General features: G+C 39.6%; 1 protein-coding gene across 9 annotated transcripts in view; it reads right to left on the reverse strand.

The window, feature by feature from the left end:
* Positions 1–1,236: 1,236 nt before the first annotated feature.
* LOC120902807 (glycine receptor subunit alpha-2) overlaps positions 1,237–23,133 on the reverse strand; it is a 60,202-nt gene continuing 38,305 nt past the window's right edge. For 6 of the 9 annotated variants that reach the window (XM_040311814.1, XM_040311813.1, XM_040311812.1 and 3 more), the window contains 5 exons: positions 13,339–13,438; positions 9,625–9,779; positions 4,459–4,755; positions 4,152–4,381; positions 1,237–4,078 (listed from right to left, as the gene is read on the reverse strand). In XM_040311814.1, coding sequence (XP_040167748.1) covers positions 3,614–4,078; positions 4,152–4,381; positions 4,459–4,755; positions 9,625–9,779; positions 13,339–13,438 — 1,247 coding nt within the window. In that variant the 3' untranslated portion in view covers positions 1,237–3,613. Of the gene's footprint in view, positions 4,079–4,151; positions 4,382–4,458; positions 4,756–6,943; positions 7,441–9,624; positions 9,780–13,338; positions 13,439–23,133 lie in introns of those variants that run through there. The other 3 variants (XM_040311817.1, XM_040311818.1, XM_040311816.1) reach the window with 3 other exon arrangements.

Here is a 23,133-nt window from a genome sequence, read left to right on the forward strand (position 1 = left end):
AACGGTCCGCATTCCTTACTAGGATTGCGTTGTAGTCTAATGGACCGATCTTTTTAGCATGGCTCTATTTTTAGCATGGCAATCATTGATACACCACTCTTAAGATTGACGAACCGCTGATAATCCTCCCATGGCAACAGAAAATCGAGCAGAGTTCAGTGAATTTTTTGGTGCAATTTTTGCCATCCGCTATAGGCTGGGGAATCTTTGCTTGTAATATTTTGACAGGTTCAAATAAAACTGTGTATTTTAGTGTTTAAACTAATTTTTGGGATCCCTTCGCATGGGAGAATATACGTTGAAAGATTTTTAGTAATTTCCATGCGGTAAAAACAAGTGTTAATGTGTACGCGTTCATAAATTTGCCATTTTAGAGTCCACAAAAGATTCGTGTATTGTTAGATAATGTGGAATGTTAGATCCAAAACCTGATTAGAGAGTCACGGAAGCCTCTACTGTTTCACCTTCGATATGGGAAAGGAGAAAAATGGCTCCTGAGTGTCCATGGAGGTATGAAGCTTAAGACCCCTCACATGAATTGATCGATATTCTTGTTTTTAACATCGTTTCACCCTTCACCTTGATCAACTGGAAGCACTGGCCAACGCTTATTGAGAGTGGAAAACTGAGTGCCGAATATTTTCGAGAGCGGTTTTGACGGTACCACCAAATTTTGGAAAGATGTAGTTGACCTACCTATCGTTTGGATTTGTCTATCTTTTTCAGCAGCAATCGCACCTTGGCGTTATCGTCCTGATTATTTGCGTTCCATTCGAATAGATCACTGGTACGATTGCACCATTTCTCAATAATGATTCAATTTTCGTGATCGAACGAAAATTCACTGATGTTAGTAGCCAAGGCCTTGAGAGTTTGCTAGAAGCTAGAGACTCCCCTTGCTTCTGTTATCGCGAGAACTACTACTATCGCTCCCTTGGATTAGGTGCTATATATACTTCCGGAATGAAAAAAACTATATATGTTCTAACACTGGATGTAAGTATATTAATAGTCAACTAGAAAATGAACAGGAGATGTGTCAGTGGAGCTGCTTATATAGTACAACGGTTGCTATAGCGAATTCATTTTTTTGTTACCATGGCGACACTCTAAAAACTGGAAAATAGAAAAAGAATGATGTTTTTATTAAGCATAAAACAAATGTTATTTAATTTACCATTTCTTTTCTTTCCACCATAAAACATTATTACAAACCAACGATTCATTTTTTTTTTTCATTAGTATATTTTGTTTTGGAATCTTACTGCTTATTAAAACTAATTCTTATCATTTCTCATACAACGAAATCGTCATCCCCCTCTTCTTTACTATAATGTAATGATCACTATTTAGAACGTTTTAAAAAATCTCAATAAGGAAACAACAAAACACAACATAAAACATAACAAGTGTGTGTTCGTCAACAATCGTTCACATTCAAATCGTTCAGAAGCCTTCAAGCGTGTTCATAGTTTTAACTATGCCATGAATTGTAGCTGTCGTTGTTCCTTCTCGTTTCCTCTACACGTTTTCACACAACGCGTTTTTATTGAAACAAAACCGGCGTGATGAGCTCACAACAACAATAACAGAAAAACAAATCAAAAAGAAATCATAAACGTGTACGGTACAATCACTCGCTTGCATCGTTCACTGCTCTGTTACCCACGCTCTTATTATTCTAATTTTGGTAGTACGCTTTGTATTTGTTTGTTTGTTTTGTTTTCCTGTTCCGTTCTGTTCGTTGCTGTAAGCATATTTGTTTGAAGCTCAGTTTCCTATAGTTAATCAAAGATCATTACTATTTACATTACAGGGGGATCTTGTTATGGTTGTTAATTTCTTTTCGATTACCGAAGTTGCTTCTTTTCATATTTGCATCATTTGCAAGCAGTTGCTTCATTAATGCCTATTTTCATTGTATTGTGTTTATGTTTCATTAACTGTGCTATTGTTTCTGTATTGCCATTTATCGCTTTCTTTTTCTTGCAGTTCGCGGTTGTATAATGTATATTATTAGGTTTGATTTTCCTTTTCTCTTCTGTGTTTATTGGTATCTTGCTAGTTATTTTGTTTTGATTGGATAACAAATAATTTATCCGCCAATTAGTGTTATATCGCACCTGCTTGCTTATTCCACTTCGATCTCCCATTTCTACTGCAGTGCAAGCGGATGCTGTCGAGTCCCTTTCCTTCTCGTCTGCCTATTTTTATTGTATTCGTTTCAAATTTCTTTGCTAGCTAATAGTTATCACAATGATTTGCGATTCAATTTTGTATGTATGTATGTATGTATGTGTGTGTGTATTTGTGTGCGTGCTTGTGTACAGTGTGCGTGCGATCGCAGCAGCAGGAGCGCATGCAGCAGTAGAGGTGTCGGTGTAAGCACATAGGACACGGGCCCGATGCTCGCCAATCCGCTCGAAAAGGCATGATTTCGTTTGATTTCTCTTATCTGTAACGTTTGCTTCCTTGCACCATTGTTTAATTCACTACCATCTAGGACAAAAAATAATGGAATAAAGTTTTCCTTTTTATGAAAGGCACAGCGTTTTATGCTTAGTTGGTTGTTTTCTTTTTCGTTTTTTTAATGTAAAACCTTCCCTTTTGCTTCTATGTTGTGTTGTGCTTTGCTTTTTTTCTCTTCCTTGTTTATCTTCCTCTCTCTTTTCTGTGTTGTGTCTACTTTGCTCTTTGCTCTGTTGTTATATTAAGTTACTTTTTCTCGTTACTTCTTGCTTTTAATTATCATTTTCTCGCATTTTCCTTTTGGTAACATTACTCGTACTTAAATATGTATAAGGTACTTATTGCTTTCACAGCTGCTGTTTAAATTCCTACTACTTGCCTTTGTATATGAACGCTATACAACCACCACTACTAACGAGCTGTTGCCTAACTGTGTTGCAGCTTAGCCACGCGCGGTGCATCTTTAGTGTGTGTATGTGTTTTTTTGGGTTTAAACAACGTTTCGGTTAAAATTTACAATATTTTTGTTGTTGTTTTTGTTGTATCTTGTATGAAATATTATGTGAGTGTATGTGTGTTATTTTATTCTCTGCTCTTCAGTAATGCACGTACGATATTGTCCTTGCTAGCTGCTGCGTGAACGCCTGCGAGCCTATTGATAGCGCACCAGACATTCTAGTAGTTAAAGTAGTTATTTATGACCCCCCCTCATTTGTTGTACTAAAACCTTCTCAAAGGGTTGTAGCTTGCGAAAAGGAAAGATTTTAAAATAAACCATACCGGGTACAGCAAATTACAGCAGTTTACTCACTGTTTCCCCTTCTTTATACGTAATAAAGCTTTACCTTGTCTTTGTAGCCTATCTTTCTACCCTACACTTTACAATATTCCTTTTAAACATGCATCTTTACGCTACATTTGGTGTGGTAAGATGGTAGAAACCGGTGTTTTTAATGTTTTGTGCAATGGGTTTTAGAATGTTTCCGCTCCGCATGGTGCATAACCACCCCGGTGAGCCGGTCCCGTACGGCACGGTACCATGTGGTTCTGCACGCTGAGCGACCGCCTGCCGGTAGGAAGAAGCAGCATCATCGCGCGTGAGGTGTGTGTGTGTCCCGTAAGGCAAAGCGTTTGATTCCCCTCATTACGAGGTCTTAAAAATCAAGATCGGCCAATAAAGCACGACGAAGACGAGAAACAGACCGGGAAAGACGACGCGCGACATCTTGTCGATCTCGCGCCACATAATCTTCTCGATGCCGGTGTCGGTGTCGGTCCAAGCGACGGATAGGATACTTTGCCGGCGGGTCGGTTGCTTGGTCGGCGGTAGCGGTGGCTGTGGCCCCCCATTCCCTTGCAGTGACACCTGCCCGGGGGTCGTCGGCGTTTGGGTGGGTTTGCGGGGGCGCACATTCACCGTACCGCCTTCCCAGTTCGCCACCGTACCCACGCACTGGCCCTTCTCCATTGCGCTGATACGCATCGGCAGCACTTTCGGCACCTTGTTCACCTGATACTGGTACTGCACGTCCAGCACCTTAACTACGACGAACTCACCGAGCGCGGAGAACACGAACAGCATGCAGCCAGCCATCCACAGATCCAGTGCCTTTCAGTGCAGGAAGAAAAGACAGGCAATCAGAGGAGAGTGAGTTGTGCAATTTTAAAGAGGTAAAGCTTACCTTCACGTACGCCACTGGAGGTATGTCTGCCCGCATCCCGGTAAACATTGTCACGAGCGTCAGCATGCAGGTGACGAGCAGCGTGACCCGTCCCGGTATCGCATCCAGCCCGAGCCAGAAGCTAAACCAGGACAGCATCACTACCAGCGAGGACGGTGCAAACGTCTGTATTAGATGGTGTCCAATCTGCCGCTCGAACCGAAAGTATACGGCCAGGCGTGAAAAGTTCCCTGCAACACATCAGCGAATTAGTTAGTGCTATGAAAATTTCAACCTTCAAGGGACACCCTAATGATTCCATGCTTACCATACTTTTCCGGCATGTACCCGTCCGTCTCCTCGAGCTGCAGCGGTTGGCCGAGGTTGTATTGGAGTAGCTTCAGCTCCGGATTGATCGTTACACCGTTGTCGGCCCACTTGAGCCGTATCTTTTGGTTGTGGTACGAGAAGCTCTCGATGTAGATCGGACAGATCTGGATGTCCATCGGGTAGAGCTGGAATTCCATCTGGCAGGCGATGATGGCGTGCATCATGCACGCGTACCGTACCGTTGAGTTTTTGTACAGCGTCACTGACGAGAACTTGTGCGTAAGTGTTGCAATTTCTGGTGGACGGTAGAGGGAGGGAAAGAAAAAGGGGGAAAACACCCGATCGGGATGGATAAGACGATGTAATTTTAATTTTTAATATATAGTTTGTAATCCAGTTACATGGAAAGTTCACATTTACACATTACACGTTGCCGTCGTTTGTGGATGATGGGTATGATCTCAAATAATGGTGGAAGGGAGAACAGATTTATCGTAGGACATAGAAATAAACATTTACAAACTCAGGTAACACAAGAGATAAATGGCTAGCATTGCTTGTTCTCCTATCCTAGTCCTAGTAGCAATATTCCATAAATAATATGATCATAATCTATCTGAGTATCATAAAAGACATTAAATAGCAAATAAAACATTAAAGCCAGCGTCATGTATTTGCGACAAAAAGCCACATAAAATTGGATTTAGAATTCTGCGTGTGCTTGCAAGTGACATAGCTTGGTTGTTATTCAGAAAAATAAATCAAATAAATCAATCAAAGCCAAAGGCAGGATTAGATATTCAATTTAAAATAAAATCAAACCTCTCTCTAAGAGATGTAGTCACTTCGAGAATTATTGATGTATAAGACAAAAAAATTAACAGTTTCGTGATTGTTTTTACATATTATTGTCTTTCTTGAATGTCTTCATAAAGGAATCTGGTGTATTATGTTGCACGTGTGTTTGGTTTAGTATATTTCGTTTCACTTCTTCATTGTACATGACATTATTCTAATTCAATTAATTTGGACAGCCAATCGTTTCTTAGTTATAAAATTAATTTAACTAAATTTATACCAATGTCCAAATTTCCCTTGATCTCTACGATCGTTATATTCAGTTTCTCTATACACTTTGTATAGGAAAATTTGAAAACTTATACAACATTTGTTGTATATTAGATTACAATTTTAAATTTGGAATATTGTTCATTTTCATTCCTATCGTAATACATTTATAGATAAAAAATATTAAAAATGATTTAGTATTATTTGTCTGCCGGTCTGGTGGTACAGTAGTCAACTTGAACGACTTAACAACATGCCCGTCATGGGTTCAAGCCCCGAATAGACCGTGCCCGCATACGTAGGGCTGACTATCCTGCTACGGTAACAAAAAGCCACTGAAAGCCAAGCCCACTTCACTAGTGGGTACAGGCAGGCCTTGACCGGCAGCGGTTGTTGTGCCAAAAAGAAGAAGAAGATTATTTGTCTGCAAATAACAGCCCATTTTTTACTCTTTTTTATTCAATTGATATTAGCTGTCTTTTTCTAAGAATAGGCTAAGAATTCGTAGAATTGATAGTTATAAGACATTGAAGTTTGGAAGATGTTAATGGACTGTAGCTTTTTTTTTTTAATAAATTCTTAGATAGTATAATACAAATGTGAGTTTGCCAATTGCTCTTAAATTATTTAGTTTATCAAGACAATAAAGCCTTCAATTCAATTTTAGAATAATATACCTGAAACACATCATGATTGATAACCATTTCATTTAAATGAATAAAATGAAAATGAAATAAAAAACGAACAAATGAAAAAAAAAGAAATCGTGTGAAATACAATAACTGTCTATAGAATTGAGTGTACTGCATGATCTCAAAGCACAAAAATTGCAACAATGATCTAAAATCATACACAAAATGGCATATAAATCGCGTTTTAAAATCTGGAAGCTAATCATGATCTGAAACAGATCGCTCAATTGAAATTACACACTTATAGAACTCAATATCATTTCTCGATTCCTAGTTCCATGACTATGTAAAAACTAGGGAAAATGCAGAGCACAAATAACCGAATAACTCAAAAACAAACACAAAGCAACTCAATTAACAACACCAGCAGCAGCACCACCAGCAGAAGCAGCAGCAACAGTACAATCCTCATTATCAATTAGCAAAAGCTGCAATGAAACAACGAACACATCCGAACCGAACAGTGTACGAATATATATGGAATATGTGAATGAAGCAATGGCTGACAGTGATCCACTACACTACTTGCCAGTGTACTACGGTATGACGTTACACTATGCTGCTTAGTACGTTGCCGAAGACCCGTGAGCTCGCTAACGATGAGTGTACAGATGTTTGTGATCGTATCGAATTTGTGAGATAGATGTGTATGGGAGAGAGTGTGTTATCCTTTGGCTCTGTGTCTCGCCGCACATTGTCTGTCTGTTCGGGGGGTACACTCACCTTTCTGGCGCATGGACGTCATGCAGCTGATCTTGCCACACAACACCCTATTCATACCTTCATTAATAAATGTTTGACCTGCGAATGAGGTACGTGAGCTAACGTGAGCATTGCGCATACATTGTTCGAGGATGTGGGGGACGGTTCGTTCCGTCCGCCAGACTGTGCTGACCGAGGAGTGGTGAACTGGTACTGTACTGTACTTATTGGAAAAGGGTTTCTGCTTTGTTGCTGCTGCTTGTGTCATTTGTGTGGGTGTGTGAGAGTGTTGCTGGTGGTTATCAAAAGGAATAGATACCGTTCGTGTGTTGGTGTTGTAGAGTTGTCTGTGTACGCTTGTGACATAAACAGAGAAGGTGCTACAAAGGGTTGCCGTTGTTGCTGTGGTGTTTACTATAAAGATTCTATTTACACTGCTTACTAGCAAAGGCAGAAAGAAAGGCAAAGCAATATAACGCTATTGTCACCGACTAGCCTGCAATACTGTTATTTGTACTAGAAGAAGCACATACTAAGAATATTCCCAAACAGGGTAAGCTCTAGTACAAGCGGCTCTAGTAAACGAAAAGCCAATCCATCCTATGGCTAAATTGATAAGGAAAATATGCAAAAAGTTTACCCAAGGGTCCAAAGGTTATCGGTAACATTTCATCAGCTAATGCAAATTCTCGCATAGCACAACTTTCGAGCCGTTCAGAAACCTTGAGCATGAACTTGCAGCAAGTACTTGCTTTCCTTCTCTGTCCTGTGCTTTCTCTGTCCCTCACTCCACCCGGAAGCCTTCGATAGGACATTAACCGGCAGTTTTCCCAATGTGTTACACGGCCATTACAAGGTAGGCAGACATTAAGCGATAAGGGATTGCAACACACAGACACACCACGGCAAGCACAGCAAATAGCAGTGCACGCTCGGCCCCAATGGCCCCCGGGTTGTACAAGGTCAGTGAAAACTACACGACCTTACAGCCATCGGGTGCAAGCCGCGCGAATACTCGATTGATACCGTCAGGCAGGAGCAATTCCGGCGGGAAGATCCAAACGATCGATGCCTGTCGGTTGGTTGCTGCCGACGAAAGGATACGTCGTGCAGTGTGCAACGACCAAAAGCTGTTTCGCGCAAAGCACTGTCGGCAGGAAGGAAGACTAAAATCAATTGCGATTGTAACGAGGCGATGGCAATTACAGGTAGACACGGTGGAGATGGGTTAATTTTTCATCCACGGAAACGGTTTACTGGGCAAATTGGTTAGGGCGTAATGTGCATGTCCTTGTGTTTTAGCTCTACATTGGGCGAAGGATAAAGTCGTGGCGCCAATTCATTGAAAATAATAACTATAGCGAAGCGTAATGTGTATTACAAAGGGAAGATTGTCTAGTGTTTAGACCGCAGGTTATATGTTTGTGAATAGACGGTCCCTTCATGGCAATAACTATCCGGCTGCATGGGGTAGTACTCAAGAAGTCTCGAAAGCCTGTATAGAGCGGCATGATCGCGTAGGTCGTTACGCCAATAAGCAGATGATACTTATATTTCATCATAGTTTTCCAATTTTTTTTTATGAAAAAACGCTTTTTAATCGCGAATACATGAAAAGAGGCTTTTTTATAGAACAAACTAAATCAATTGGTTTTGCAAACCATGGTTCGTGTCCCAAATACAAACTTGCTACGTATGTATTGTTTGTAAAATGTTACATGCGTTTTGTAATGATTTTTAATCATTTAGAGAGTGAACATTAAAATGGAGCATTCTACTATTTCTACCATTGGCATTTCACTGTGCATTTTTTTTACTACTTAACTTTGAACAAAATTAGTATTTGATTGATCTACAACCGATTATAATCATTCATGGAGATGTACTTCTTCCTTTTCGATCTTTTTCTGTGTTAAACGTTACACAGCTTGACGAACATTCAATATCGAATATTAAACTATTCAAGCCCTATCCAGAGGCTTTAAGCCCTAAAGACTTAAGTTTTTGATAATCAATTTAACATTATAAATAAAAAAGAATTGGAAATAAATAAAAATAAAAATAAAATCTATTTCAATTTCAGTATTTTGAACAATAGGGGCTGTGAGTCTTTTTTGAGCAAATAAAGGAAAATAGAAAGCTCTGGTATAAAACACATTCGACACACCAAATATTAAGTTTAAATAAAATTTTATGAGATTAAACTTAGATTTAAAAGGTAAATCAGTGGATTTCGAAAGGTTGTACTATGGATAATTTGTACTTTCTCACACACATGCTCTGTACACAATTCTGTAACTGCTATAAAATATCCTTTAATATTAATTAAACTGTTTTTCAGCAACAATAATAAGGAATATTTTACATTAACATTTTTTTTGCTTTATAAAAAAAGCGTATAGCATTTCAAAAACGAGAACTAACAAATAACAAATTTCATCAAAAATAAGCAAGCAGAGTTTCACAGCAAACCAAACAAACAATTATAATGGAAATTATTTACAAAACCATGAAAATCTGGTTTCAAAACAAGCAAAAGAAGGTTGGAAAGCATTACAAGACCAAACGAACGAAAACGTACAAGATTTAAGTAAAACCAACGGTTAAAAGAATAGGAAAAACGAGGAAAAAGTCTTCACACTCCACCATTTTCAAGAGCACGCGCACTACCCTTTCAAACGGGTAGTGGTCGCGTAAATTACCTGAAATCTTCGAGTTGAGAAAGTACGGATCCGGTTGCCATAGATTATCGAAAAACTCCGGCGGAAGTATCACGTGATCGTCGCCCTCCTCGAAAATGTCGTCGTGCAGATCCAGCCGCGACTCGACCCACTTCTGGTGCACGAACATATCTACTCTGGATATGCGGTGCGCGGTGTTGATTTGTTTCGTGAGATTTGTGTGGCGTTCGGTGGAGGTTCGGTTGGATTCGATGGTTGGTTGTTAACGTTTGCGGCGCCGGATGATTCGAAACGCAGCCCCCGGAGCGGAAAAGTGCATGAAAGACGGGGAAAATTGCATTATTAATCGATTGCTTTCCCATCGCGACCCACCGCCATCGATGATGGGGTTTTCTACGAGCTTTGGTCATTGTGTGTCAGTGTGTCTACGAATGTGTATGTGTGTCTGTGTGACAGAGAGTTTGTGTTCGTGTTGAAGCAGAATGGTGTGGCGGGATGGGTAAAGCAAAGCAATGGGCAAGGAAGTGCATCGAGGCGAAGCGGAGCCTTCAAATTTAAAATCAACTGCCAGGGGAGGAGGGAAAATTAGCAAAAACACACACATACACACATACAAATACAAATACCAACATACACTGAAAACCCCCACAAGTAGAACACCGAATATTTAGATATACTGATTTGATTGTGAAACATTCTAGCCTTTTCTTTTTCCTTGTTTTCTATTGCTTCTTTTGCTCTTTTTATTGCTCTCTCATCGGCGCTTGCATGGGAATGTATTTATTTTTCCACTTTATTCTACGCTAGTTGGCTCGCTGTCACACAGTGACAATCGAAACGGAAGGTGACACCGATGTCACGGCGGAAGTGGGCTTGCAGCCCATTGGAAACTGGCGGGTTTCAAGTTATGGGCTGTTGTTTAGAAAAACGGGCCACCTCCTACCAAACAAAATTGGACTGCCCCGGGGGTACGGGGGCGTCTAATTGAAGGACACCCGAACCTCCAACCGGTGGCGCACCATTTTGGTGCCACCCAAGCACCAACTTGTTTCCGGGACCCGCTTAGTGGTCGCCCCAGGCCGCAAAGGACGTCGTTCGCAAGGAGCGCAGGGGATGGGGGAACAAAGCGGGAAGTAAACCGAAATGTGTGCACTTTATTTTCATGGCCATAGTTCCGACCCGTATGTATGTGTGTGTGTGTGTGTGTGTTTAGGCATTGGAAAGCTAAGGTGGGAGAATATGCAAACGAAATGGAATCGTTTGTGATCGGTGTGGTCCCGACCAGCGAACGGTTCTGTCGTTTGTGTTTTGGTTTTGGAAGAGAGATTTCAATTGTGTTTGGACGGGGAAATTTGGGTGGAAATGCAGATTTATGATTGTTGATAAAGAGAGTGCACATGTTTGACGTATTTTTCTCTTCGTTTGATATGTTGCGACCTCTAAAACGTTCAGTAAATGAAGTAGAAACGCATGCAATGAAATTGGATAAGTGAAAATATACAAATAAATGGTATCAATAATGTACAACATTTTGCAGAAATATGAACGTAAATAAAACCCGTATTTACATAGTGAAAATTGAATCTTTCTAGTCATAATTATTATAGTTGTATTAAATATATATGTAGTTTTTGTAAGGTTAGATTTGGGTAACATTAGGATATCTTTTGTCAAAAAACAATTTTTTTTATTACACTAAAACTCCTCATAACGAGTACCTTGTAAAGTGAGTTTTTGTTTCATAAGGAGCGAAATCTAAATACTCAACAACTACTTCTCATAGCGAGTCAAATTTCGCATAACGAGCAATACCATTTGCGTTTCTGATGCGTTTTTCGGTGCTGTTGTGAAATCAAGATCACGATTGGTTAACATTGAGTATTTCTTTGATTTTGGTTATCACTGAGGCAATCAAAAGCTTTGATATTAACCAATCGTTTAATATAAAACTATAACACATGATGAAAAGTGTGAGGCAAAAGTTTGTGGTATACATTGACGAGTGTTTCTAGTGCGTTTTTCTGGAGCTACTTGCTCATGAAGATGAGGCGTTTGTTGAAGATGTGCAAGTGTGTTGTAGTTTTGATGTATATGCGATCCCCAAAATACACGGTTAATGGGGACCGAAAACGGCATCAAAATACCGCGTATCTCAAATTTCCACACAAGTCGAATTTCGTGATTGCCCGCCGTGTAATTTTGCAAGCAGGGAGTGGTTTTAGACACTTTATTAATTATTTAATATGATTCTGAATGAATATAGCAGGTTTAAACATTTTGAAATGGTTTTCAACATTCGATCAAAAGGGAAATTATTTGGCATTTGACAATTGATGTGTCAAATCAGAAAAATTTGCTCGAAGAACTGTCAACATTAGAAAACCCGTATCTCCGTATCCGCGTATAAGAGGTACCGTGTATCCCGGGGACTACCTCTATGCACAATACATTTATTGAAATCTATAATGACCTTGTTTGCTCTGATGAATGAATACCATAATAAATTTTGGATTGTGATAAAATTATTTGGCTAATTTAAATGGTCTATCTAGAAATTGCCTATAATAATGACAAATATAAATCTGACGAAGCCCTCTTCGCCGCGTTCGAGAGGAAGATGCTCAGAAGGATACTTGGCCCCGTATGTGTGGAAGGACAATGGAGGAGCCGCTATATCAACGAGCTATACGAGATGTACGGCGACCTCACTGTCGTACAGCGTATTAAGCTCGCCAGGCTCCGGTGGGCTGGACATGTTGTACGCATGTAAACGGACGACCCAGCCCGTAAAGTCTTTTTAGGCCGTCCACAAGGACAGAGGAGGCGTGGTAGGCCCAAATTGAGGTGGCAAGATGGCGTGGAGGCGTCCGCCATTAAGGCCGGGATAACGGACTGGCAGACGAAGGCGCGAGACCGTGAGCGGTTTCGGACACTCCTGAGGCAGGCCAAGACCGCAAAGCGGTTGTAGCGCCGGATAAGTAAGTAAGTAATGACAAATAAAAAGATAACTACCAATATCTTCCCAATAATTAGTATTATAAAGAAATGATTCATTTTTTCAGATGCATATATGCCCTTTTTATCAACACATTTGCGATCCTGGAACCAATCATTTTACTTTTCATACAAATCACATGGGAAAGAGCCTCCCGCAGAACGAGTGTTTTCATTTCTATAATTCCCTACCCGGGTATGTATGGCTTATTAATTTTATAATAAAATTTTATAGGAAAATCGAACCGATCCAAAATGTTCAAAATGCATAAAAAAACATGTTTTTAAAAATTGATCAAAATATAAAAATTTTGAAAATTGATTTCATGTATTTTTTTTATTTATCTATTTATACCCATTGTTATATGCGCAGTTTTGGTTATAGAAATGAAAGTTAAACTCGTTATGAGGGGTTCCACTGTACTAGGGATTTAATAGAAGTCAACATTTCAGAACTGACAGCAGAATGTTTTTTATCATTTTTATGCCTCAAGAAAAAAGAAAAATGGAGTATTTAGAATGTAGACTACAGTTAATTTACTTAACTATACAAACAATGCTAATTCAATGCAAAGAAATATAATACCATGCAGAGATATATTGTTTTAAGGATGCTGAGACATGATTAAGCTAGAATAATTTACAAAATGAGAGTAAACGGGCGAATCTGCTGCGTGTATGCCGTATGTATGTGGTGTAGTATACACGTTTTGTAATTGTTTGCTTAGCTGCTTTCGATACCTAAAATCCATATCCTCGACATTTATGGAATTTATATCTACCACGAATATACTGAACTCTACCACAACCGGGCTGCCCTTTTGTGACGGTGGCCGAACCTCTGAAATGAAAAGAGAAGAAAACTTGTGAATACACATTGTATAAAACATCCATTGTACAGTGCTTGTAAAATGGAGAACAATTCTCCTTAAACATTCTCCACAACGGGCGGCCTGTTTCCCAAAATAGACCATTTTGCGCACAGGATCATGCTGGGTTCGCTTTTTCATGCGTGCATTTATTTCCGGACCGGAACACAACGCACCAGGTCTCGAGCAGCCGGTGAGCGGACTTTATTTACCGTTAGCGTCGTACAAACAGCACTGTTCATTGGGGGAAACCCCGTGTTTCTCCAAGGACACCAGGCTGCAGTGACCTTGGAAGCTCATTGCGAACACTGGTGGCTGTAGCCATAAATACGTACCCACGGTGCAATTGCGACTTGCACTTCCGAAATTCGTAAAACATTTCCGCCACCAGTTCGTGCCTGACTGTACTTGCATCAGTAGTGGTGAGTTCGGTGAGTAATGAGAAGGAAAGACTAGGTGCGAAGTGCATTTTAATGAAGCTAATTATTTGCTAGTGGTTGTTTTACACCGGCATTGCATTCGTTTGTACCGAAAATGAGGAACAATAATTCGAAAGCGTATTTTGCATACCAACCATGGGGAAATGTTTGACCCCAATCCCTTTAGAGCCGGTGTGAAAACGAAACGTGGGATGCATTTTTCTTTTTGTGTTGTGTAGCGTTGAGGGATCTAATTCATTCGGGTCGGGTAAATAGAGCAATGGCTGTGTAGAGTAATTAAGCGAAACAACCGTCAAGCCGGTCCTAAATCTTTTACCAATGAATGTAGAGAACCTTTGTTTGAAGCATTTGTTTGGCGCCTGATATTATTAACCTACTTTTACTGACTATATTTTTTTAAAGATTTTTTTTTTTATAAAACCAAATGAGTTAGTTTCAGAAAATATGTTCCCCTTAATTCAAGCATTGACGTTGTTTTTAATTTATATGTTTTTTGTTAGAATATTAGTAGCGTTTGGATTTGATAGGTGTACGAATGAGTCGAATCGTCTTTTGTAAAACCTCGTATACGTATAAACGAGTTGTTTGAATGATGGACAGAACGGCGTCGGAGCCCGAGTCGGCTCCGACCAGCTCCAGACAATTTCGGAGGTTATACCTATCCAGACTGTCAGTTATTGCTACGGGACGATGATCAGAATGAAATTGATCTTGCATGTCCTTGTAGAAGCAAGAAAATTATTTCGTGATCTTCACACAACCTATGTCCATGAGTGTTACCATGTGATTACATCATGTGATCACAGTATACATTGAGATGAGAGAAATATATTAATTGTTGAATAGCCTTCAAGCTGGTTGAATGGCCTTCAGGGCTTGCCTGTCTCCTATTCAACTTGGCGCTAGAGAGAGCCATCCGTGACTCGAGGGTGGAGACTACGGGAACCATCTTCTATAAGTCAACTCAGATCCTGGCATACGCTGATGATATAGACATCATTGGTCAGCGGCTCTCCTATGTAGCAGAAGCCTACCAAGGGATCGAGCAGGCGGCAGAGAACCTCGGATTGCAGATAAACGAGGCAAAGACCAAACTGATGGTGGCAACATCAGCGGGCCCGCCAACAAATAATCAGAATCTACGTAGGCGTGACGTGCAGATAGGTGAACGCACTTTTGAAGTCGTCCCACAATTCACCTATCTGGGATCAAAGGTCAGCAACGACAATAGCATGGAAGCTGAGTTGCGCGCAAGGATGCTGGCTGCCAACCGGTCATTCTACAGCCTGAAAAAGCAGTTCACCTCAAAGAACCTGTCGCGACGGACGAAGCTGGGACTATATAGTACCTATATAGTACCAGTGCTCACATACGCCTCTGAGACATGGACACTGTCCAAATCTGACGAAACCCTCTTAGCCGCGTTCGAGAGGAAGATGCTCAGAAGGATACTTGGCCCCGTATGTGTGGAAGGACAATGGAGGAGCCGCTATAATGACGAGCTATACGAGATGTACGGCGACCTCACTGTTGTACAGCGTATTAAGCTCGCCAGGCTCCGGTGGGCTGGACATGTTGTACGCATGGAAACGGACGACCCAGCCCGTAAAGTCTTTTTAGGCCGTCCACAAGGACAGAGGAGGCGTGGTAGGCCCAAATTGAGGTGGCAAGATGGCGTGGAGGCGTCCGCCATTAAGGCCGGGATAACGGACTGGCAGACGAAGGCGCGAGACCGTGAGCGGTTTCGGACACTCCTGAGGCAGGCCAAGACCGCAAAGCGGTTGTAGCGCCGGATAAGTAAGTAAGTAAGTAAGCCTTCAAGCTGAACAGTCGTGTCTTCAATTGTTTCATTTTGTACATTACAATATTTGGCGACGAGGATTTGAGTGAATTAGAGTTTTATCAAACATCAAAAATATAAGAAGAATTTCAAGACTTTAATCTAGAAGTACTTCGAATTTCAAGACTTTGATCTAGAAGCACATCGAAAATGGCTAAACCTCAAGATGAAACATTCAAGCAGTTTCTTATGGAAATAGTTTAATACATGCAGCGTAGTTCTTTGAACCAAGCTACCGTACCAGTGGAGGTTGTACCCGAAGCGCTCGCAAATAGTATTTCGGAATTTTCATTCGATCCTGAAAATGGTTTAACTTTCGATCGGTGGTATTCAAAATACGAGGACAGTTTCTTGCGTGACGGTGAAAATCTTGAAGATGCTGCCAAAGTGAGACTGTTGCTGAGAAAACTCAGTGTCACTGTTCACGATAAATATCAACATTTCATTCAACCGAAGCACCCACGAGAGTTTTCATTCGAAGATACAGTTAAAAAATTGAAAACGTTGTTTGGCACAAGATCATCATTGTTCAGCATACGTTATAAGTGCTTCGAAACATCAATGTGTGCTGAGGAAGACTTCATTTCTTATGGGGCAAGAGTGAACAAACTATGCGAACAAATCCACAGTCCAATGGTCAGGCAGAGAGATTTGTGGATACTTTAAAACGAGGACTAATGAAAATAAACAAAGGAGAAAAAATAGCGAGATTTCTACAGGTTTTTCTCCAGGTTTTCCGTTCAACACCATGCAGAACATTAAATGGAAAAACGCCAGCTGAACTCATGTTCGGAAGGAAAATGAAAACGGTGTTTACTTTGTTGAAACCCGAAAAGGAACATCAAGTCTCAATCAAACAAGTAAGACGAAGCTTTCGGAAGGGAGAAAATGTCTACGCGAAAGTGTATTCAAGAAACAAATGGAGTTGGGCAGCTGGTGTTGTCATCGAGCGGATTGGAAGGGTGAATTACAATATTTTATTAACCGATATACATGGAAGTCGAAAACTCATTCGAAGCCATATCAACCAATTAATGTTAAAAACGTGTGATCAACCAGACGAAAAATCGAAAAGTCCTTTAAATATTTTGGTTGATATGTTTGGACTTAAACGGGAAATAGTAAATGTGGAGACCACAAATGGACAAGAAACAATAGTTACACCACTTTAACAGGAAATAGCAAATTTTGAGACCACCAACGAATAAGAGATAATAGTTGCGCCTGATTCACCACCAATTCCACAATTGGAAACAGCAGATTTGGAAACTGAACAAGAAATAACAATCGCACCTATTCCAGCACTTCCATCAGAAGAACAAGAACAACCATCAAATTCCGTTGATCGTCCAGTTGGACAACAGAGTGAGGAATCAAGACAACAACTAGAGATCGAAACAGGACGACCAAAAAGAAATATTAAACGGCCAGAAAGGTTCGCTCCATTTTTCGTAAAATGGAATTAAAAAAGGAGATATTGTTACCATGTGATTACATCATGTGATCACAGTATACATTGAGATGAAAGAAATATATTAATTGTTGAATAGCCTTCAAGCTGAACAGTCGTGTCTTCAATTGTTTCATTTTGTACATTACAATAATGAGTGAGGCATTTGATATTCAAAGGATTCAATGTAGCCAAGTCTTCTAATAAAGATGGTAAACTATGAATAGAGAAGTATGTTTAACCGTTTGTACCGTTTTTGTGGTATATATTAGGTTGGTAAAACGATTGAACTAGGCACAGCCTTTGAGCAAGTGTAAGAGGCGACACTAACGAATTAGAAGAAAGTAAAGCTTTCATCGAAATGCATCTTTCATATGATTTTCTTTTTATTTTATTTTCATGTTCACGTTAATCATTAGGGAAATGCCGTCCCTCCTGAATTAAAAAAAAAAACAAGCATGTTCATGTCATGTCTATTCCTGACAATTGTTACTCCCTTCAGCTGCTTATTTGCCTAGTGACCCCGCTTAATGAATTACAGTTATTATAAATTAAAGCTTCCATAGTACACTTGGCTTGTTCGCCACATTCTCAAATATCGATGATCAATCATCACATCATCGATGATCATCAAATTATCAAATTTCTTTAAAGACCTACTCCAAAACATCAAGAATAACTCATCATTAGTATTTCTTCAAACAATCAAACAAGAAAACAATTCTTCACCAGAAAACTCTTGGCTATGTAGAAAGTACCGATTTGCTAAAATGCCAATATCTGCAAAATTGCGCGAGGCAACGTCTAGTTTCTTCACAGATGTTTAAGTTTAAGTTTAAGTTTATAATTTTTTACCTTTTAAAATAGTTTTTAAAATCCCACCAAAAGGGAAATTATTTTGCATTTGACAATTGATGTGTTGTCAAATCAGTACAATTTGCTCAAAGGACTGTAAAATTTTTAATATTGCGTATATCGGGGAATACCTGTAATATCAGTAAAGTTTGAAATTGTAGATAACATTGCTTTATTCGGATTAAAGGAATATGCAATTCAATTTGTTAACTTTCATCTCGGCTGCTGTCCACTGTGCGTTGATGTGGAGCCGGTTCTGCCGGGTTATTCCGGAGTCGTTAGTGCGGCCAAAAACGCCCATCACCAATTTGTTACGAAGTTGCAAAGTTACCGATCATAAACGTCATAGATATCATTTAATTTCGTTTGTTATTTGGTAAGATTTAGTGACGTTGATTAAAAATGCATTTTGCATTAAAAATGCATATATTTATGATTTAACTAAACATGACATGAATGAAAAAAAGGAAAATGTTTGCTCTAAAAACTCCTCGAAACTATGAAAACCTTACATAATACGTTTTTGATACAGAAATTCATTTTTTTATTTCAAAAACGTTTCAAAATTAAGCAATATAATTTGAACCCCTAATGTAAACAGAGTTTTAACAAGAACTAGGAATATAACAACTAATACAGCTAACATCTTCTTATTGATGACATTTTGTTGATAATATAATATACACCTATCTTAAGTTATCCCAATTATAATATTATAATCTAACGTAAAAGCATGATACATATTGATAAATGAATACATAGCTGTTTTAATTGTTAACAACAAATAAATAGAATTTAGTAAATTACAGACTTATGCAAGATTGTATGATACTAGGTGGTAATTTAAAATGGTAACTTTTCAATACTAGTTAATGGATAAATTTCTTCGATTCCGCATAAATTACGAGTGGATTGGGTGGAGAGAAAGAAACAGCAAATAATATTTTCAAATTAAAGTTATGATAAGCCTGCATCTTTGCTGTACTCCGTTTCAAACAGCACCAAAGTAATCGCTACAAATGGCTTAGTTGTCAACTTGCCAAAATGTTGTCTTGCTGGAAACTGAACGAAAGCGACAAATGAAGCACTCTCTTTTTTGTTGTGGGCCATGAATGTTGGCGAGACAAAATGGAAAGATTATTGTTTACCATTTCATTTCTTAATTAAATACCATCAGGAGGATTTCCGATCTCCTCCCCCCCCCACGACCAGGTTTGTGTGTTTCTGTTGGTCGTATACGGATAACACTAATACGAAAAGGAACCAAAAAAAAGTTACCACTACGTGAGGTTGCAAAGCATAACGCGTAAAGTGATCAGGATTCAGTTTTAATCTAAGCCAATCAAATTTAAAGCACTTTCGATTGCAAACATGATTGGCGTAAAAATCAAAACCGATCGACTGTTTTGGGTACCGTGGAATTATTTATGAAGCATAAAGAAACTGAAACATGAACAGAGAGAGAGATAGAAAACATTGGATAAACGAGAAGGGACATTTGCAACTATAAAAAATCAGTCCATAAAAAACATGGTCTGATGTTTCCCGACAGGCAATTCATTTGACTGCTGCACGTGCTGTGGATTGTGCTTGAATGGCTAAGCTTTCCTAATGATGTCCGAATCAATATTTCATTAAGTCAAATTAGCATTCAATAGACTGATAATAATTCGTTTGCGTTGGAGCAATCAGTTTGAAATCTGCTTGATATATTGCATAGCATGTGTAAAGCCATTATTATGCAGTGTATTTATTTTCGTATCGTTTTTTTTTTAGTTTAATTTTAATCGTTGCATTTTCGATCATAGTAAGGCTTCTTTATTTGATAGAGTTTGCTTTATAAGTAAAACTCATACAGCCAATCTAGTTCTGTTATTGACAAATTGTTCATATCAAATGTTACCAATAAATAATTTTAAAAAATTAAATGTAAAAAAAAATGCTCGTTACACTTGAAAAAAAGTGGAAAAGTTAAAGTTTTAAATATTATTGAATAAACTATGCTTGGATGTCTTCATTTATTGGATACAAATATTAGAACGGAGTCTTGAAGTAAGTATCTTTTTAAATTAGTATAGGGTATCTCCTAAATACAAGTATCTCTGCCTATAACAGCTCGTTGGATTGTTTATTGATTAATATGTGTTGTGAAACATCGTACTTGTATGGTAGTGTTGTTTCCGCATAACATAAATAGCAACGTCTAAAGCTACCCGCTACGTTCCAAAAGATTGACGCGAGCCAATATATCACCACGGATGCAGCTATTGTTTTGGGCAACGAAATTTCGCGCATCAAATAAAAGAAACATTCACTCGAGGGAAACGAGCATAGTACCCTTCATCACGCAATGTGTGTTCCTCCCTCCGCTCCCCCCCCCCTCCCCCTGACATTAGGCTAAACATCGGGGGATTCCCAAGACGTGGTAACATTGGCACCTACGCTTTGATTAATAAATGATGCAATGCAGACGAATGGATTATTCTGGCGTTTGGTAGGTGTTGGCATCGCATTTTTTTTCTCTCTAATGACAGCTACGATTTGTAAGAAGCACCCCCGGGGTACCATTTTTGCAACACTAACATAACGAGCATAGGTCGTTAGCTTAAGCTTTATGCAAGCTCGAGAAATTATGAGTTCGAATATGAAAATTTGCTATACTACCGCGGTATGCAAAAAAAGGATTAGTTGTTGTTCTCTGTGGTGTAGTTGTCCATCGAAGTGTAATATTGGAACCGTAAGGATAATTAACATGCACATGTACTCTACCATCAATCATAATTGATATGGGGAGACACTACAGAAGCATATTTTCAAGTTTTTTGCGCGTAACGATTCTAGATTTAAGCACTTTGACTCAACTTTCCAATATTTTAATTATTACAAATCGTCAGATTCATATCTGTCTTGGTTTTTATAATGATCAATTTTTTTAAGAAACGTTTAGTAACTAACCAAGGAAACTAACTAGTAGTTTTTGAAATTTCGAGGCAAAGTTTATCAATCTGCTTAAAATTGCAACTTTTAACATGACAAGGTTAATATGATTTTTAATGATAATTTTGTTTGTAACAGTTGATACTTAATAAAACAGTAAATTAACATTAGTCTGAGGTCAAATCATTGAAAACCTTATCTAATCCTTACAATCGTTGTGGTTTTGCCTAATCTTTTGATATGTTTGTTCTCTTTTTATCTTCTTTTCCTTTTTTCAAAATGTTACAATGATTTTGCTTGAAGCAAGCACATTTTGACAGCATTTGTTTGATAAAAGCTGACAATCGTTTGATCGTTGACATTATACAATTAAAAATTCCATTCAAATTGGCGACCATCAACGTCTCAAAACAGAAGGCAATAATCGAACATATGACTCCAACACCCAAGATCGTCCAACAAATAAGCAAATCGTACACTTGAAACGCATTCACTGTATCGCCACTAGACATTTTCCACCCTCCACCGATAGTAACTATGTCCTCTTCACGGTTAAACAGGTTTCGCGTCGTCCAGTATCGAAAAAGATCGCCTTCAATAAAGGCTGTCCAGTGAAAATCAAGCAACTCATCGAACGGCGAGTAATAGAAAAGTACGAACGTATCTTGAAACGGGGCCAATCGTTCCTGTACCAGATGAACCACATCCCACCGCACACGGCTCCAGTGTTCGGCGATATCGCACGGTATCAGCATGTGATACATGGTGGGTTCGTCTTCCATCCGTCCACTGTACTGTACCGCACGCTCATGCGAAAAGTTAAGCGAGCTGATCTTTTTCACGTAATGACTGACGTAAATGGGTAGCTCTGATCGGTTCACTTCATCCACTGTACGAAACTCAGGATAAAACAGTATCTTTGAAAGGCGTGCCGTCATTACCGACTGATAGACAGTTAGGAGAATAAGACTGGCATAGATGTAGCCTGTAAGGATACAGTTGCCTGCCGTGGTTTCAGCCCCCGGTGTCCTTGGTGGCCCATTGATGAACGTTTGGAAGATGTCAAAATTGACACTAAGAAATGTGCGTCCCCGTAGGTAGCCGTACCGTTGCAGGAAGAAACTCGTCAGCTCTGAGGCAAGCAAAAGCGCCAGCCAGACGTTCCATCGGAACGGATCAATCAACAGTCGGATGAACGGGATACGATCACTTTTGGGAGAGAGTATGCAGTGATAACTGAACTGCTTTAGTGGAATCCGTCGGATCGGGTGTGTCTGGAAGGAGTCGTACACAATGCCAAAGTCCATCGGTTTATTCTCTCGCCATTTGTGCAGATTGTCCGTGTGGATACGATAGCGGGCATTGATACGACGGCTCACTACATCGATGAAGTACCAGTATCGGTTTGAGCGTTGCAGCCGTTTTGCTTGGTCTCCACGTGTAAAGTACACCGTCAGCTCATAGCCTTGCAGATTGTGATACTGTCGAAGGAACAGTTGCTCGAGCGTGGTGAACGAAGGCCGCTCTGGATTGTGAAAGATCACCGCTTGCATAAACGGTTCAAATGACACGCAGTCAAACATTCCCCGCATATCGTAGAACAGTACGACAATATTATGCGGCCTATTGTACTCCTCGAAACGAAACATACCAAATGCGTTAATGTTTCTGTAACGCTGAAAAACAACCACAACAAATCGCGCAGTGCCAAAACGATACACTTTCCAGCTGAGAAACGATTTAAACGCTTGAAAATCCTGTACGATGGAGAAAGGGAAGACATCAGTAGGCAATCAGCTGAGCTAATCCTGCAGCTGAACAGTCACTTACGGCTGGCGAGTTGTTGACAAAGATGACGAAGTACTTCTTGGACGTCATAAACTGCTCGAGCAAATCATCCTCCATGGTTATCTGATGGGCACAGCTTAACTCAGTTAACCCATTTAACACGGTACTTAGGATGTCGTTAGCTTGCGAATCTTCATGAAAGCGCATAAACTTGAGTTGATATACGTTATCGTTTGCACAGACCGGTCGTAATAGGGTTAACAGATAGTTCGCTACTGGCGCATCCGGGTGAAGATATAAACGGCTCCAGGAAGGTGTAAACAGTTCCTGCCGAAAAGCGCTCGAAAGTTCCATACA

This window comes from Anopheles arabiensis, chromosome 3 (assembly GCF_016920715.1).
Source record: "Anopheles arabiensis isolate DONGOLA chromosome 3, AaraD3, whole genome shotgun sequence".
Classification (NCBI taxonomy): domain Eukaryota; kingdom Metazoa; phylum Arthropoda; class Insecta; order Diptera; family Culicidae; genus Anopheles; species Anopheles arabiensis.